At 51.9% G+C, this 18015-nt stretch overlaps 2 protein-coding genes across 5 annotated transcripts; one reads left to right on the forward strand and one right to left on the reverse strand.

Annotated features, from left to right (window-relative positions):
- Positions 1–366: 366 nt before the first annotated feature.
- On the reverse strand, positions 367–12759 carry BSCL2 (BSCL2 lipid droplet biogenesis associated, seipin). 4 transcript variants are annotated; one of them, XM_035013040.1, is made up of 12 exons: positions 12271–12754; positions 10206–10649; positions 8428–8744; positions 6154–6235; positions 2838–2981; positions 1861–1999; positions 1613–1706; positions 1339–1480; positions 1148–1214; positions 900–980; positions 720–800; positions 367–578 (listed from the first exon to the last, which is right to left on the reverse strand). In XM_035013040.1, the coding sequence occupies exons 2-12, from the start codon at positions 10278–10280 to the stop codon at positions 442–444; spliced, it is 1359 nt and encodes a 452-aa protein (XP_034868931.1). In that variant the 5' UTR covers positions 10281–10649; positions 12271–12754; the 3' UTR covers positions 367–441. The 4 variants fall into 4 exon arrangements, with proteins under 4 accessions (XP_034868931.1, XP_034868928.1, XP_034868929.1 ...); XM_035013037.1 differs by lacking the exon at positions 1613–1706 and having other exon boundaries at positions 1865–1917; positions 10206–10331; positions 12271–12759; XM_035013038.1 differs by lacking the exon at positions 1613–1706 and having other exon boundaries at positions 1865–1917; positions 10206–10389; positions 12271–12759.
- Positions 10664–12327, forward strand: GNG3 (G protein subunit gamma 3). The gene is made up of 3 exons (XM_035013042.1): positions 10664–11014; positions 11429–11528; positions 11805–12327. The coding sequence occupies exons 2-3, from the start codon at positions 11430–11432 to the stop codon at positions 11931–11933; spliced, it is 228 nt and encodes a 75-aa protein (XP_034868933.1). The 5' UTR covers positions 10664–11014; position 11429; the 3' UTR covers positions 11934–12327.
- Positions 12760–18015: the final 5256 nt, after the last annotated feature.

An 18015-nucleotide genomic window follows, 5' to 3' on the forward strand; every position in this document is an offset into this window, starting at 1 on the left:
TTCGGTAGAAATCATACCACATCCATGGCAGTCATTTCCTGTCTTCTGCCTCCCAATGGACAGAGAAAGGGAGGGGTGCAGGGGCCAGAATGATGCAGCCCGGCTCTCCAGACCCGCCCTACACGATCCCCCTCCCCAGAGTCACGTGGATGGAGTAGGCCGGGTAGGTTTTCTCTCCTTGGACTTTCTAGGCTTGTGAATGGAGACAGCTGTACCTAGGATAGTCCAGGTCTGGAGGCCTTCCCCCGTCGGCAGGCAGCCCCCGACAAGACAACCTCCTCCAATGCAGGGGGGCGGGGAGGCTGCCCGGGGAGCACAGGGTTCTCAAATGGCCCTGAATCCATTTCAAGGAGTCAGGCAAGCAACTGGCATGAAAATAGTTTATTGGGGAAGGGGTCAGGTGAGAAAGGACTGGAATGTCAGGACTCTGCCCTGTTCTCTTCAGGAACTAGAGCAGGTGGGGCGCTGTCGGAGATTGCCCACAGAGGGTTCAGAGCTGCCCAGAGTCTCCGGGGCAGGGGCAGGGGCAGGCAGGTTGGCCTCGGTCAGCAAAGCCGCGTCTTCCCAGGAGCCCGAACCTGGGCCAGAGGAGGGAGAAACAAAATCCCAAATGGGAAATTAAGTAACCAGGGTCTCTTCTCCCCTAACCAATATAACGTCCTCCCTTATGCACACGCCGCCCCCACCCCACCCAGAGCCGCACGCCGAGCGCCCCTCACCATCACTGGCTTCTGGCTCCAGCTCCTCCTCTCCATTCAAGGGCCGCTGGTCTGCTTTCTCCTCCTCAGGGAGCTGACCCTCTGCAGCCACAGGGGGAAGGCAGAGGTCAGACGAGAAGAGGCCGAAGGGGACAACTGAGGACTCCTGGGGAGGGTGGGTGGGCAGGCTGCGGCATGTACCTGCCCCCGGGGGATCTTCAGGGCTCTCGCAGTCCTCTGTGATGTCTGACAGCTGGGTTGACTCCTCCTGGCCTTGGGGCCCTGTGCCCCCAAAGTGGGTAGAGGACGGGGCAGGGCTACCGCGGCTGCACCCGGGCAGCGGGGCCAAGCTCACCTCCTCCAGCCTGCCCTCTGCCCCTCGGCCCCGCCGTGAGGGCCTAAAGCTTCATACTGGGTAACACAGGCGCCCCCCCTCCCGTCATGTCTACCTGGATGACGGACAGAGATCCTTCGCTGCCCTGCCTTCTGGGAACTGTCTCTTTTCCGGATGTTGACCTGTGCGGGAGAAAGAGGGAGCCCAGAGTGTGATCTAGGCCCTCGGGGCCCAGCCCTGGCCACGCCCCAGCCCACTCCTCAGTCAAAGGATCACGAAGGGGAGGGGGAGGAGGTCCTTTGTGACCTGCAAAGAGAAGCGGTGTCGGGGCCAGATGCCCCCCCACACCCACTGCATGTAGCTGAAGAGCACGATGACGCTGAGGAAGGTGAAGTTGCTGGCGACGCCTACGAAAGCACAGGTCATCGGGAAGTTGTACAGCAAGTACCTGGGGCAGGTAAGAGCATGGCGGTTACCGGGGAGCACTAGCCTCCTCAATTCGCAGAGATTATTTCTAGGAAAGCGCAAGCTAGTTTCACTGAAGGACGGCTCCCGCGGGAGTTGCCCAGCGCTGCCTCACCTGAGGCCGGTGAAGTGGGCATGGATGCGGAGGTAGGCCCCGTACATCTGGATGCGCTTGCTGTGGATCTCGATCGCCGCGGGGGGGGGCGGCGGGGGGGGGGGGGGGGGGGGGTCAGGCCGCGATCGACGCTTACCAGCCCAATGTGAAGCCCACTCCCAGCATCTCCGTGGCTGACCGAGCCCAGAGGCTCCTCAGGCAGAACCCTGGGCTCATGGGGAGAGCGGTCTCTAGTCTTCCTTCACCCCTTACCGAGTTCTCCCTGTATTCCGAGTAGAGCTCCACCTCCAGGAGCTGCTTCTGCTCTGCAAAGCCAAACAGCAGGAGGCTGGAGAAGACCAGCGTGTCAAGCATCTGGAGCAGGTCTGAGCGGTAATGCAACATCACCTGCCAGGGCCAGGAGGGAGAGGCTGGGGACAGGTACCCCCCCCCCTCCGATTTCCACAGCCCTACCCACCCCTCAACCGAGGTTCCTGAGCCGTCTGTGAAGCTGGCTTCTTCCTCCGGTCCCCCGCTCCCTCCTTTTCACCTCCTACCATGCTCCCCCTACCCTTGGCCCAACCATTCCAGCTGCTTGAGTAACAGGCCTGTCCTGCCTGACCATGTCTCCATTCCTTTCTTCGAAGAACCTGCACAGGTTAAGCCCCACACGGTCTCTGATCTTTCCCCCAAGCAGTTCTACCATCCAGAATAGACTAAGTTTCAGTGCACCACCTGAAATTTTCTCCATGTAGGCATTCAGAGATTTGCTTCATCATGTGGCTCTGTTGATAATTCATGTAAGAATGGAATCTTAGTATTTATTGAAGACCCACTATGGGCTCATAAGCACTGTACATTTCTTCACCTAATCCAAACTAGTCTTGCTACGGGACTATTACTAACATGCCCCGTTAGTAATGCTTTGTAACCAAGGGGTTAAAGAAGCTGTCTCTCAGCTAGTATTTTTCTTTTTTTTTCCCCCCAGTTGGTATGTTTCTGAGGATTCCAGATCTTTGGGGCCCTAAAGAACCCCATTTTGGCTCCACTCTTAGACTTTCCCCCAAAGCTGGACACGCTCATCAGATATATCGGGTGTCTGTCTGGCTTGGTAAACTGACACCTCTTCCCTATCCTGATGAGTCTGTGACCTCAGAGCTAGGACGTTTTCTCCTGAAGCCCTACCCAGACGTTCTGACATCTGCTGTCACCTCGGCACCCTCCCAGACAGGCCAGGAACACTTACGGAGCGCGAAGAAGTAGAGATGATTCGGCCACCTCTTGTGTAGCATGAAACGGTGACTAAGAACATGCCCAAATCTTGATTCACAGGGGACTCTGGAAGCTCAAGCTCTAAGGTGACACGGTACGGCTGTCCATACATCAGCACCTGCCCAAGGTAGCCCCCGTCTCTTTTCAAAAAATGTATCTATTTCAAATTGTACGGTCTCTGATCGATCTCCCCCCATCCCTCCAAACACTGCCACCCCCAATCCCCTGGCTAGCGCAGCAGGCCGCTCAGTCTCTCATCCCAGGAAGGTGCTGCCCTCTTGTGGTAGCCAGATCCCTCCCACTTCTGAGATGAGCAGCATCCTGTGACTTGGCTGAATCAGAGTCCGCTCTGTTCTGAGAAAGGCTGTGTCGCTTTTTTTTTTTTCCCGAAAGTGAACCGTCATGTTGCCAACCGGGCCATCGGTGACTCAGGCCTCTGTCCCCATGAGGCCATACCCCTGGGCCCAGCCTGCCTTCCCTTACATTACTAATTAAGCAAGTTGCAGCGGTGTACGCCAACTCCAAAGTCACCCCTCCCGGTCACCGTGGCTCCAGATCAGCTTTATGTCACTCTGGGTCCCTTACCTTGCTTCTATTGATAGAACCCTGAGACTCCTAGTGGGAAGGCTTCTTCACTGGGATTAACCCCCAAAGGTTAAAGATTTGCCACCAAATATACCCTGGTTTTTCCTGACCATTCCTATATTCTTCTAATCCTTTATTCAGTTATTCAGCACAACCCTCCTCAGGGTGATACACAAGAATCACAGGGGCAAGAGTAAGGCTTTTGTTTTTAAACAAAGGGAATGGGTTTAAAAAAAAAAAAAAAAGCCCATAGTGAACCACCCCCCAAATCCAGATATGGCTGAGGGTGCTCTGAGCACTATCACTAGGGTAAAAGGTGGAAAATCACTTATTAAAGTCTTTTTTGTACAGATTCTTATTTTCAGAATGAATTATCTGTTGAAAAAATGGATTCCATGAGATTCTAGCCCCTGGAAGAGGCCAGATGACGCCAGCTGCTTCACTGAATTCGTTGAAACATTTTTTAAGGGCGGGGGAGGGCCACAGGGAGAGGGAGAGATGATCTTATTAAGCAGGCTCCATGCTCAGCACAGAGCCTGATGTGGGGCTCTATCTCTCAGGGCCCTTCTCAGGATCATGACCTGGGCTGAAATCAAGAGCCAGATGCTTAACTGACTGAGTCACCCAGGTGCCCCTGATACATTTTAATAGGTAGTTCTCTGAGTGGGTTGGAGGAAAATGTGGAGTGACTGCTAGCTAACGGGTAGGAGTTTCTTTTGGGGGTGATGAAAATGCTCAAAAATTAACTGCAGTGCTGGCTGCTCAACTCTGTGAATACACTAAAAATGACTGAACTATACATTTTTAGTGGGCGAACTGTTATGGTATGTGAGTTTTCTCTAAATAAAGCTGTTTTATATGGGTTTTTAAACTAGTAATTGTCTAAACATCATCTCCTCCAACGGGATCCACAGAATCGACCACCAGAATCTTGTGAATGACTCCATGCCTTTGTTCACATCTGATGGGCAGATTCTCCTTCTGTTCCCCCATACCCACATAATGTCCACCCCTCCTTACAAGGTCCACTTTGAGCCTCGCCATCTCCACAGTCTCACACTGATCCCTCAAATTCTTCACAAATTCTTCTGAAATGCAGAAGCTGTGTCTTACACTTTGCTACTTAATGCAGCATATAGATTTCTCTATCAATCCTGTGAACTCCTGGAAAGCAGGATCCCATCTTCCAGCAGTGTTACACATAAAATACACATATTATTTCTTCTATTCCTTCCTTCCCAAACGTTCACTGTAAATGGGCAAAATGATCAACATGCTTCAATTATCAGGGACTACCCTGATCGGAGACCCTGATACTGGATCACCCCTCACCCTTCATCTTTCCCTTCCTTCCTCATCCAGCAGCTTCACACCCAATTTTTAGGCTCCCTGAATCACCATTAGGATCTCTGCAACAGGCAGCCACACAATGGTAGGGACCATCTCAGGGGCAGACATTCTGTAGTATGTAGCTGGACTGTAGCTTTGTTTCTAGCTCCCTCTCAACGTAGTTTATGTATTACTATTTTTAGCCACAAAAGCACATCGAATCAGTATCTTCACAAAAGATTCTGTAATAATCTCCAAACTCCTTTTCTGAGTAGCTGGATTAAAATGATAAATCTTGGGGCGCCTGGGTGGCTCAGTTGGTTGAGCGTCCGACTCTTGATTTTGGCTCAGGTCATGATCTCAGGGTGGGGAGATCGAAGCCCCTTGTCGGGCTCCGAGCTGGGCGTGGAGCCTGCTTAAGATTCTCTCTCCGTCTGCTCCCCACACCTCAAATAAAAAAAATAAAACAAAAGGATAAATCTCTGTCTTACAATATCCAACCTTCCACGTCACTACATCCATTTGGGACCCAATTCTTCAGACCTGGTAAGTCTTCTTGATGGTGTATGGCTACCTCCTGGTCAAGTGGAAGTGGTCACAGGACACACATAGCAGGCTATTCGTACTGCCAAACAAGGCCAGTCTAAACACCAATCCCAGAGGCCCCCAGATGCTACAGCTTACACTCCTCCCTTCAGTGACCATTTAGGTCTATCCTGTGTCAGGCAGTGTCCTCCCATGAACCACTTAAAAAACCTTTTTTTTTTTCCAGATGATTTAAACATTCTTAGTACGTGTGCCCACTGATGACTATGAATTACGTTGCTGACTAACAACTCAAACAACTCTGGTGAGCAAAAACGATGTGGATGCTCCAAAGATCCTCTGAAGCATGCAGGGATCCTCCTCTCTTCTCAGAGCCTCCACCAGCTTGCCTATTATAAACAGACGCACTCCCATTCTGCATTTCCCAGGGCTTCCGGGTTCGCTGAGGTCCTATTGGCATCTGGCCCCTCCCCTAGCACACACCCTCTGTAGTGGCAGATGACACAGATTTGTCAAGAGTTTCATAATTTCACATACAGGCTTTCAAAACTCTTGGGTGGATTCCATCCTCGTCCAGTGAAATAGCAGATTTAGGTTCACTGAGGTTTAAAACACATCTCCTGCCTGAAACAATGAGAAGGGCACTGCTAACATCTGTGACAGGCAGATGCCTGCGACACGGTTCAGACTTTTTTTCTTTAACCTCCCTTTCCTTGAGAGCCTTCCTCTGAGTCTCTATTACTCAATCCCTGCTCGCCAGGTCTTTTCAATCCCTCCGATTTCAAGTCTTCAAAGCGCTAATGAAACGTCTCTTCAGCTCCCATACTCACCCGATCACGTCCACCCTTAGCCAGCGAGACATTGGCAACAGGGAAGGAGCAGAGTAGGGAGGTGGAGGAATCACAGTCAGTCCTAGATGAGAATGGGGATGATACTCCACTAAGTTATAGAGTCTGCCTTACCTGTCCGTACACCTCCTTGGCCCCCTAGGGCTCCCTCTTGTCCCCCATCCCTTCTTCCAGAACAGGTACCCTTCTCTCTGTCAGAGAGAGATGGAAAAGAAATGCAGCCAGGAGATTCAAGACACCTGAACAATTCTTTCATTCTCTTCTTGCTACTTCAGATTATTTCCTCTCGTTAGAGCAGAAATTCTTACACGGGATTCAATGAACACTTAGTTGAATAGTTTCAGATTGAAGTGTTTCTAAAGACTCACTCGGGGAGCTTGATAAAAATGCAGATTCCTGGGGGCACCTGGGTGGCTCAGTCGGTTAAGCTCCAACTCTTGATTTCGGCTCAGGTCATGATCTCAGGGTCTTCGGATCAAGTCCTTTGTTGGGCTCCCCACTGGGCACGGACTCTGCTTGGGATTCTCTCTCTCCCTCTGCCCTCCCACCTACTTACGGGCATGCACGCATGCTCCCTCTCAAAAACAAACAAAAAAACAACAACAACAAAGCAGATTCCTGGGTCCTATCCCCAGATTCTGGGGCCTAGTTTGAGAAAATTCCTCCCAAGGAATCCAAAGATGGTCTTTTTTTTTTTTTAATTTAAATATTTTATTTATTTGAGAGTGAGCGAGAGAGGGAGAGGGAGAAGCAGGCGTCCTGCTGAGCGAAGAGCCTGACATGGGGCTCAATCCCGAGACTCCAGGATCATGACCTGAGCCGAGGGCAGACACTTAACTGAGCCACCCAGGTGACCCCACAGACGGTCTTTAAGAGGCTCACAAGTCTCAACTTGTAAGCAAAATTACACATGGGCATGCATTTATGTGTGTGTGTGTATATATACACACACACACACACACACACACACTTTTTAGTAAGCTCTATGTCCAACATGGGTTTTGAATTCACGACCCTGAGATCAAGAATCAGTCATGTGCCCTACCAACTGAGCCAGACAGGTGCCCCCGTGCATACATGTTTTTACAGCAGAAGGGCCAAAGTTTTCATGAGATCATGCCTCCTAAAAGTTTAAGTAGCTATGACTTAAGAAAGTACAGTTCATGGGGCGCCTGGGTGGCTCAGTCGTTGGGCGTCTGCCTTTCGGCTCAGGTCATGATCCCAGGGTCCTGGGATCGAGTCCCACATCGGGCTCCCTGCTCGGCGGGAAGCCTGCTTCTCCCTCTCCCTCTCCCACTCCCCCTGCTTGTGTTCCCTCTCTCGCTGTGTCTCTCTCTGTCAAATAAATAAATAAAATCTTAAAAAAAAAAAAAAAGAATCCTTTGAATCCTTTAAAAAAAAAAAAGTACAGTTCATGATCAGGGACTGAAGACAGGAAAAAAAAAATGACTGGATCATTGATAACAATGCCCCATCAGCATCTCTCTTTTTTTTTTTTTTTTTTAAAGATTTTATTTATTTATTCATTAGAGACAGAGAGAGAGAGGCAGAGGGAGAAGCAGGCTCCCAAGGAGCAGGGAGGCCGATGCGGGACTCGATCCTAAGACCCTGAGATCATGACCTGAGCCGAAGGCAGACGCTTAACCATCTGAGCCACCCAGGCGCCCCCTATCAGCATCTCTTGATTGGTCCTACTGCCACTGTTAAGAGAAAGGGAGAGAATCTGGCAAGGTCTGTAAAATCAGAAGGAACTGAGGCCTCAGGTGAGAAGCAGGACTCTGGGACTTTATGTACCCTGTCACCTTGTGTTTCCATAATCTCTATTGTGTGGGTTTATCGGGAGTGGGAGAAAGTCACGTACAAGGTAACTTGCTGCTTTCCTAATACCTTCTCTACTGAAGGCCAAGTTAGTTCTGAGATGACCCAAGGGATCTGGTTGGTTAAGAGGTCTATAGTGGCCCTGAGGGAGATCTGACCCAACCCAAACAGAACTGATCCTCACAGTGACAGTCTAAAAGGGGAATTTTCTTCTTCTTTTTAACAAATTTCAGTAACCAGAGGTAGAACTAGGACCTTAGAGCCCTACCAACCCAGAACTTCCTCAGCCTTGGGCTGTGAAAGGTAAGAAGTCATATAAACACACAAGGCTCAAATTTTCTCCTCTGTAAATGAGGGGGTTGAACTGAATAAGCTCTAAGGGCCCTGACAGCAGTTCTCTCAAAGAATTCCTCTACTTTGGTAGAAGACCCTTCTCACCTGTAGTAGAAATGCACGGGGCTGAGGTGGCTGACTGTGGGCATGTAGGAATAGTAGAAGGAGCCATAGAGGAAGACAGACACCCAGAGCAGGAGGAGGATGGTACAGAAGAGCACCCCAAACTGGAGCAGCAGCTTGCGGGCACGACCTGCCAAGATGTGGCCCACCTCCTGGGCCCACAGTAAGGCAGGTACTGGTGGGTCATTGACCATGGCAGGGAGTACAGAGTGTCTGGCCCCAGGTTCAGGCCTCGAGTTCCTAGCTGCTCTGCCACCTGGACGCCACCCTTGGCCATGGGATGAAGCAGCTGGTGGTTCCTGGAAAAAGACAGAGAGGGGGAAAGAATGGCTCTTTTCCCAGGGAAGGTGGGGACAAAAAGGACAAGCTTACTGGACTGGCTTTGAGGAACCAGAGATAGCCAAACACAGCAAGTCTTTGTTTCATATGGCTTTTCTCCAGATGATTGCGTTTCTCAACCAGTTACCCGCTCCCTTTTCCTTCACTGTGCTTTCTTCGGCCCCACCGCCCCAACAACTCAGCTGAACTTGTCTTTTGGACACCTGATTCTGGGACAGGCCACCTTGAAACTCATTCTTAACAACATATAATAATACAGAAGATGAGCACCTTAAAAGGCTTTTACACACATGACGACACCGCGTCCACACCGCCAGGTGGCTGCACCGAGAGAACGCTCGACTGGCCTAGGGTCGTACAGCCGCACTCAAAGCCGGCGGCCTAAGCGCGGCCACAACGGCCTCCCGAGTTTCTCCTCTTCTCCCAGAGCTGCGCTCGCTCCCCGACAACAGGGCCGCGCCGGACGCCGCGCAGGGCGTCCTGCTGCCAACGGCCGCCCCCCGCCAGCACCCGCTCCGGCTGGCGGTGGGCGCGGCGTCCGGAGCCCCCACCTAACCGCGCCAGCAGGGAACCCCGCTCGCCAGCCACCGCGGTTCTGCAGACTCACCAGCTCGCGGGCTGCTGGGGCAACGGCGAGAAGGGACTTCCGCCTCCCGCGGAAGCCCCGCCCCCTTCCGCCGGCCGCCTCTGTGACCTGGGGGGCGGGACCTCACTCCAGGGCGGGGTCCGGCGCAAGGGGCGGGGCCTGCCGGGCGGCGGGTTTCCCACCTCCGCGCGCTGCGTACGGCCCTCCCTACGGTCCCCTTCCCAGACCCAAGAGGACCGGCGCCTCCCTCCAAGCCTCAAGATAGGCCCCAGGGCACGCTATGAGTCAGCAGCATCCCCCTCAGCCTGCCCCTCGAGGCCACAATCCGGGCCCCCCACGCACACCTTCACCACCGGCCACTGAAACCCCCGCAAAGGGGAAGAGGGGCGGGCATCCAGCTGGCGCTGATTTCTATCTCCTACAGCTCCTTGGACTCGTAGGCGTCCAAGGCAGAGAGCATCGCTGGCCGGCCGGCTGGCCCCTATCACAAGAGTGATAGCATTTCAGCTCCCTGTTTTGTCCCCAGCATTTAGAATATGATCGACCTCCTCTGGCCCTAACTGGACTCTCCCTCGGAATCCCCGCAGCGCGTTATGTACACTAGATCTTGGCAGACGGTACCTTCTATTTTATATGACTATTCACCCCAAATAAGATCTCTCAGAGGGTAAGGTTAATATTGTGTACATCTTCGCATTCCACACAGCACCAAGCACAACCCTGCAGGCCTGGGATGTAATCTCTTAAACCAGTACCCACACTCCAAAATCCACCCTGGGAGTTAGTTCATCTATTTCAAGAAACATCCAAAGACTTTCCCCACAGTGCCCCCTACCTCTTCTTTGTCCGATTCTTTGATCTGGTATCTGCACACCTCTTTTCCCCCAGCTTCTCCTTGTTCTGTAGGCATCTTCCTGACGTACCTTGTTGCCCCCGGATCTTCCACTCCAGTCACTTGTGGCTAGAACATGAAGTGGTTGGTGATCTAGAAGCTGATACCTGTAGCTCATCACATTTTCCTGGATATAGGGAATGGAGAGTCCCCGGGAAAGAAAAGAAGATTCAGGCACTACATGCTATGTCAGAGCGGAGGGAGGAGGGAGGAGGGGGGCGACTGCCCAGCTGATGTCAGATTTTCAAATGAGCAGGGTCCCCCGCAACCAGTACAGACTCCACTGCGGGCGATGTCACAGGTCCAGACCACCCCATTTAAGGGTGGGGGGGAGTCTGCCTGGGCCTCAGCTCCTTCCGGCTCCGTCCGAGTCCAGGTTCAGAATGTCTGCAATGGGGGAAGGGCATCCAGTGAGACAGCTCACGGTGGGGGTGTGCGTAGGGGCTGCAGACAGCAGCCAGGCTCCCCCACTGGCCGGCAGTTGGTATGCTCCAGGATCTGAGCAGCTCCTTCTAGCATCCTTCATCCTTCAGGTACCAGCGTCTGGGCAGTGCTTGAGCTGCAGGAACTGGGTCCAGCCCTCGACAGACCTCTGACCTGACCTCCCCAGTGGACTTCTTTGTATTAGCTGCTTCTGAGGCTGCAGCAGATACTTTCAGCTGCAACTCCCTGCAAGGTGGGGCACCCATCTCAGGCAGGTTTTGTGCACCCCACTGAGTACTCCCCAGGGCTGCCGCTGCCTGTGGCCTCAGGTGAGTAGGGAGGATCCTGCTTTTTTCCCCCTGGGGCTCAAGGGGGCAGGGGGTGTTATGTGTCCTCATCAGGGCGGGGCTTTTTCTGGCTGAGGCTTTCAAAGCTGGGAACACACATGGCTGGAAGGGCTGAAAAGGCTTAAATCGTTTTTATGCCTAATGATCTGTGGCCCAGGCCATGTGGGAGTGTGGGGGGCATTTCATCCCACCCCCTCCATTTCCTTAGCCCAGGAAGACGGGGATGGGAAAGGCCACTGGAGGATGAGGATAAGAGGAACAATATATTGGGGCACATGACCCCAGTCTTGTAAAGACTGATGAAAAAGGAGCACGGGGGGGGGGTGTCTTCAGATGAGATTATGCAGCCCCTCACCCCCCACATCATGCTCTGAGCTATCCCTCTCTTTTCTCCAGGATGAAAGGGGAGACCCCTGTGAACAGCACTATGAGTATTGGGCAAGCCCGCAAGATGGTGGAACAGCTTAAGATTGAAGCCAGCTTGTGCCGGATAAAGGTGGGCGGACCCTGGGTCCCATTAGTTGGCCCAGTTGTGCTGTAGGTCCCCAAATCTCAGGTTAAGAGCTGTTTTCTTTCCTGGACTCCCTGCGATCATGGGAGGAGTCTCTGGCTCTGTAAGGACAGCTGTCCCCTGGTCTCTGTGGGGGATGAGGGAAGAGAATACTGTCTTAAAGAAGCCCTAAAGATGGCAAAAGATAACCCATTTGGGGAGGGAGGCTGCAGTCCCTCTCAGGGGATCTGGCTAACAATTCCCCTCCTGGCTGTGCCCCAGGTGTCCAAGGCAGCAGCAGACTTGATGACTTACTGTGATGCCCACGCCTGTGAGGATCCCCTCATCACCCCTGTGCCCACTTCGGAGAACCCCTTCCGGGAGAAGAAGTTCTTCTGTGCCCTCCTCTGAGTTGCCCTGTCCCTCGGCACAGGCTCTGAACCTTTCCCTCTCCTAGGCCCTTCCTTAGGTCAGTAACTGTCGTGAGCCCCTGAGGGTCCCTGCATCCCATCCCTAGCCCTTGTCCAACCCTATGAGGTTATCTGAAGCACAAAGCTCTCCTTCACCATCTGTCGACCCCATTTCCTCGCCCACTGCGGCGGACCCCTTGTACCCCCTGACCCAGGGCCCCCTTAGCTCCATCCCCAGAAGGGCCGTTCAGACTCTGCCCGCGTCCTGCCGGCTTCTCTCTGTGACCCGCTCAGACAATGGAGAGAGGGATGGGCCGGGTGCTTGCTCTCAGTCTCACCTGGAGCTATGAGAAGGGTAAAGCCGTTTGAAGAATAAAGTCATCCAGAGTCTCAGAGGACAGCTCCTGTGTTAAGAGTTCTTGGGGGGAGGATCATCAGTCTGTAGATCTGGGAGTGTGTGCGCGAGGTGAAAGGCCTGCCATACCCCAAGAAGAGGGCCAGTCAAATCAGGCTAGACATTGTCTGGGATCGGAGATCGCCGGGACTGGGGGGATGGCGGGCGCGAGAGGGCGTCTCAAGTGGAAGAATTAAGTTAAAACGGACGCTCAGAGGCTACGGGGAGCACTCACACACACACGCACGCACACGCGCGCGCGAAAGCACTGAACACAAGTGAAAGTGAAAACAGACCGAACAGGTTAGATCCAGGGAGGGATTCCGAGGGCAATCGCAGCCGAGGAACTCGGGAACGGAGGGGAGGAGCTCGGCTCCAGTTCCTGCGAAGGGGCCGGTTTTACTTCTAAGATGGCCGCGCCCACGGCGGGCCCTTTTCCAAGATGGCCACCGCCAAGGGACTAGCGCCAATATGGCAGCCCCACGCCCCTGGGTTTCACCGTACGGGGCTTCCGAGCTAGCCCCATATTTAAAATGGCGGCCCCAGGCAGCCAGAGTTCTCAATACGGTCTCTTGTGTGCTCATCGGGTCTCAAAATGGCTGCCCCTGCCCTTGCCAACGCGATGCCCATTCCCACCCACCCCGGAGTCTGAAAGTCGACGCCCCCCCCGATCCAGGTGAAGGCACACGGGTGGCTATAAGCAAAGATCATGGGACAAGAGAACCCTTGCAAGCACAGCGTAGCAGGCGCTGGTCGCATGGATCTTGCGAAGGGAATCTAGGTTCTACAGCTTGCCGAGTAGAGGTGTAAACAGAAGTGTGCAACCAGTGCCCGGCGCCGTTCCTCGGTCGCCTCCTGGTCTCCCTAGGAGCTGGATAAGCCCGAAATTGTTTCAGTTTGGGTTTCCTGGTGGGGCTTGCTGTGTTCCCATTTCTCCCTCAGGCCCACTCTGTCACATCCGCCAGAAGCAACGTCCCTGCCCCTAGTGTGCCTACCAATCTTCGTAGTGGTCCCAGCTTGCCATCTGGCCAGAAGCCAAAACCACGGCTTAATGCCTCACGAGCGCCTCCCAGACTCAAACTTGGCGGAGGTTTACAAGCCTGGGATGCTTTTCTAGAAGCCTTTTCCTTCCAAGGGTGAACATATGGAGGTGGGACCCGGGCCAAGGCAGGGAAGGTAACAACAGTCCCAGGGTGTCTGCTCTTCATGCATTATCAACATCCCCCCAAATCAGGGATATATCCCTCCCAGGGGAAGCCTAAGCCAGCTCCTGTTTTGTGTTGGGATACACTTTGGGTGGGGCACGTGGGTGTTGATTGTGTGTCTTCAGCTCAGGTCATTGATCCCAGGGTCCTGGGATGGAGACCCACGTCGGGCTCCCTGCTGAGGGAGCTCCTCCCTCTCCCGATCCCCCTGCTTGTGCTCTGTCAAATAAATAAATAAAATATTAAAGAAAAAAAAAAAGATACACTCTGGGGGTGGGGCGTGGGCGGTGGGAGGAGCCACCCAGCAGTAATAGGAGGTATTAGGGATAGCCATCACCCCCAGCTTCCCCACACCTTTGCACAGGAGAAAGCAAGGGGAGAGGAATGCAGAGAGGGAAACCAAAAGGAATAAAGGGCATTCTACCAGGAATTGAACTTAGTCTCCTATGGATGTCTCCACAGGTCTAGGGGCACCCAACGAACTTGGGGCATTTTCAGGAACAGCAGTTTTCCAGCTGTTGATGAATTTCTGAGCCCTAACAGGTCCGGAAGGTCATCTAACTACCTCATCCTAGAGATGAAGAAACAGGGAAAGTAACCTGGTTGCCCTCTTGAAGTGGGGGCCTACCCCCATTCTGTTCAGTAGTCCCCATTAGTTCCTTCTTGGTGTTTCATCAAAACTCCTTAACAGATCGTCTGTTCTTTTTTATCCTTTTAAAGACTGATTTATTTATTCTTGGGGGGGTAGGGGCAGAGGGAGAGAATCCCAAGCAGATTCCCCGCTGAGTGCAGAGGTGGCGGGGGGAGGGGATGTGGGCAGGGAGGACTCGGTCTCATCAGGAGATCATGACCTGAGCTGAAATCAACGGACTGAGCCACCCGGGGGACCCCAAAGATCAAGTCTGTTTTAATCCCTGCATCCTGAAAGTGTCTTGCACATAGCCGGCACTCAGATATTTAATGAATGATTGTACTAAATAGCAAGCAATACGGAGCAGACACTAAGAAACTCTTTCTTTTTCTACTGCATCACAGTGTTGGGCAAATTCCAGGACAGTAAATGAAAATTTCCATATCAGCTCAGACTTGGTAAAAAGCCAGAAAAGAAGTGCTCAATAAATGTAATCTTGGTATTAGTTGTTTTGTGTTTTAAGCCTCTGCACAGTTTTTCTGCACAATTTTCATACTCATCAAATTGAGGGTGAATGGTTGCAGCCCTATTTGGGCACAAAGGGGGCTTAAGAGGTTACCAGATGGGTGGCTCAGTCAGTTAAGAACCTGCCTTCGGCTCAGGTCATGATCTCAGGGTCCTGGGATCCAGTTCTGCATTGGCTCCCTGCTCAGCAGTCTGTTTCTGTTTCTCCACCTCCCCCACTTGTGCGCACGCTCACGGGCTCTCTCACACAAAGATAAATAAAAAATCTTAAAAAAAAAAGTTTACCAGAGACCAGGCATTAACTATAAATAACCATTAAAAATGATTAATTAGCTCTAAAACTGACTTTAGGATGCCTGGGTGGCTCAGTTGGTTAAGCGACTGCCTTCAGCTCAGGTCATGATCCTGGAGTCCCGCGATCGAGTCCTGCATCGGGCTAACTACTCGGCGGGGAGTCTGCTTCTCCCTCTGACTCTCCCCCATCTCATGCTCTCTCTCAAATAAATAAAATCTTAAAAAATTTAAAAATAAAACTGACTTTAAATATCCCAGAAAATGGGCAAACACTGAAATTAAGGATAGCCTTTACCTATACAAAGCTGTAAGCTCCTGGGGTCTGAATCTGTGTCCCACATACAGGGAGGAGTTAGAGCAGGATCTGTATCTTTTATATCACTACTCTTTCAAAACACTGGTTGTGAGCCTGTGGCATCTCAGCCTTAGTAAGTCCCTGACCATTTATTAGAAATTACAGTTAGGATCAGTTCAGCGCTAGCAACACAATAGTGCTTTTGTTAAAGTTACCTTCTCATTCTCCAAATTTACTATGAAGTAACCCCCATCAACCATCTTCCACGGAGTAAGGCTTTTCCTAAGTGGTAATGACTCATTAATAAATTTACTTGGGGCGCCTGCGTGGCTCAGATGGCTAAGCGTCTGCCTTCCGCTCAGGTCATGATCCCAGAGTCCTGGGATCGAGTCCCGCATCGGGCTCCCTGCTCCTTGGGAGCCTGCTTCTCCCTCTGCCTCTCTCTCATGAATAAATAAATAAAATCTTTAAAAAAATAAAAATAAAAAAATTTATTTGGCCCCCAAGTGGAACCTTACATTTAGCTTTAAGCATCCAACTGGTTTTAGTATAGGCTAAGTACAGAGAGGTCATGGCTTACAATTTATTTTCTTCTACTCCAGTAGCTCAAGCACTCAGCAAAAGCAGGCACTAAGGGAGCTAACAACCCTCAAATGAAGGCATGGCCGGCTCCCAAGTGATCTGTAGAATAGGAAGGGAAGAAGAGCCATGCAAGAGGAAAGCCACCGTTGGTTGGGCCCAGTACAACTTGAGGAAGCAGCATCAACAATCAGTCAATCCCCCCCAGATGACACACTCCGCCCCAGTCAGTGCAGCCACAGGAGATAGGGTGAATTCAATCCAAATGGTTATTTATTCTAAAACTGGAAGCTACTGTGCCTACATTTTCGCCAGGATGTAATGAGAACAGGGGAGGAAAAAGTTACAGATGTAAACAATGACACAGTTACATTTTTTTTTTTTTTTGAACGGTAAAACCCTTTTTTACTGGCCACTTCCAAGAATGCTTTACAGGTTGTGCAAAAACATTTACAGGCTCCATGTGGTGTGCGTTTCCATCTACAACAACTACAACAGACGTCTGATAAAACACTAAACAAATCCTCTAAGGAAAACAAGGCTAGGGATCCCTCCTGGTAACCCACATTTCCCCCCCTTAACATCGTTTTTTCACAATAAAAAGACATAAACAAAACCCAGACATCTACTGTTGTTGTAAGTGATCTCTTGGGTTAAACCAACAAGGATGTGGCAGTTTCACTCTCCATCCATCAGAAAAACAGCTTTTTTTTTTTTTTTTTTTAAAGATGACTTTCTGGTGTCAAAAATTAACAGCAAGTCCCTCCCCTAGCCCTCCCCCACCCCCGAAGACCTCCAAACGGCTTGAGTTTTGGCCCCCTGCCCCGAGGGCCCAGCATCCACAAACCACGCCAGAGACTATAGAGAGATGCTATTCGCTGGAGGACGGAACATTTGGAAGAGATGGCAACTTCTGCCTCAAATTCAATTCTCTATTGTTACATAATCTTGCCCTACGGGAATTTCTTTGGGCTCCAGTTTTTACCTCCGTGCCTGACACTGCGAGCAAAGCTTTCTCAAACTCCCTTAATAAGTAGTTAGTGGATTACAGCAAAGTTCATGCAATCACTCCACCCACTGCCACACGCAAATCCATGAGGGCACCACAAGGAAGCAGGTCCCAACAGAAAGGACATCACTAGGAGCAAGCCGACTTCCTACCAGCACCCCTTGCCAGTCTCGGGGGCAGAAGGGTGTACGGGACAGGGGTGACTGGAGGACTAGGATGCGGGCCTGCACGCCCAGGGGAGGGCTGCATGGAGGGAATGATGGCCAAGGGAGAGGAAGGTCAAATCTCAGCACAAAATTTTAACCCGAGAACTGCCCAGGTGAGGAAACGGAAGTGAAGCCTCGGCGGGCAGCCCGAGCCGGGCTGTACGTGGTGTTTTGCGGAGTAAGCTCTTGGCTGACACAACGCTGAGCAGGAGGATGACTTACAAGTGAAGCGCGGAGTACTGAAAGAGCATTCCCATATCCCCCCCGGATTCCTGAGCCCAGCCACCTGAAGCGGTTTGTCAAGAACTGGGAGGGTGTTGGTAAAGTCACAAACAAAAACTATCCCAACTGAAGTCTCTTGGCTAGAGGCCTCTCTGGGGACACGCAGGGACAGCACCCCTGGAGGAATCCGGTTTCAAGAAGTTGGAGGGGGTGCCCCCTTTTCATGCGCACAGTACACACGCTCCCATTCTCGCTCTTCCCGTTTCGGCAGCCCCACTGAGCTGCCTCCCACCCCCCACCCCCCTCCTATCCACGCTCTACCTGTGTATCAAAAAAACCAGCAGGGCTTGCGCCCTCCACATTGTATAAAATAGTTGCTATTCTCAGCACCTGGGCCCCGGAGCCCACACCACAGGATTCACCTATATACATATCCTGCTGCAGCAAAAAGAATCCTGCTTCGTTTCTGTGTGAGCTGAAACCCTGAGAACCGTTCCTTCTCTCGCACTAGAAGAGGACAGATACTCTAACAGAGATGATTTCAGAGACTTCCTGCCTGTCTCGAGCTTGGAAGACAGAGAGTAGAGACTGGTAAAATCACAATCTTCAGGCTGAGGGCGGCAATGCCCTTCTCCCTCGAGGTTCTGTAGGAAATTTATTACGGGGCACATGGGGTGGGGGGGAAGCTATTCTGCTCTGCAATCACGAACAGTCCCCGTGTCC

Source organism: Mirounga leonina, unplaced genomic scaffold (assembly GCF_011800145.1).
Source record: "Mirounga leonina isolate KUSES-001 unplaced genomic scaffold, KU_Mleo_1.0 Mir_166, whole genome shotgun sequence".
Lineage (NCBI taxonomy): Eukaryota > Metazoa > Chordata > Mammalia > Carnivora > Phocidae > Mirounga > Mirounga leonina.

Excerpts from the sequence above, each read along its gene's own strand:
- BSCL2 (XM_035013040.1), bottom strand. The coding sequence starts at position 10,280 with ATGCCTACAGAACAAGGAGAAGCTGGGGGAAAAGAGGTGTGCAGATAC. Across the intron at positions 8,745-10,205 it reads AAGAATCGGACAAAGAAGAG|GAACCACCAGCTGCTTCATC; the intron begins GTAGGGGGCACT and ends GTCTTTTTCCAG. Across the intron at positions 1,707-1,860 it reads ATACAGGGAGAACTCGGTAA|CGCCGCCCCCCCCCGCGGCG; the intron begins GGGGTGAAGGAA and ends CCCCCCCCCCCC.
- GNG3 (XM_035013042.1), top strand. The coding sequence starts at position 11,430 with ATGAAAGGGGAGACCCCTGTGAACAGCACTATGAGTATTGGGCAAGCC. Across the intron at positions 11,529-11,804 it reads CCAGCTTGTGCCGGATAAAG|GTGTCCAAGGCAGCAGCAGA; the intron begins GTGGGCGGACCC and ends GCTGTGCCCCAG.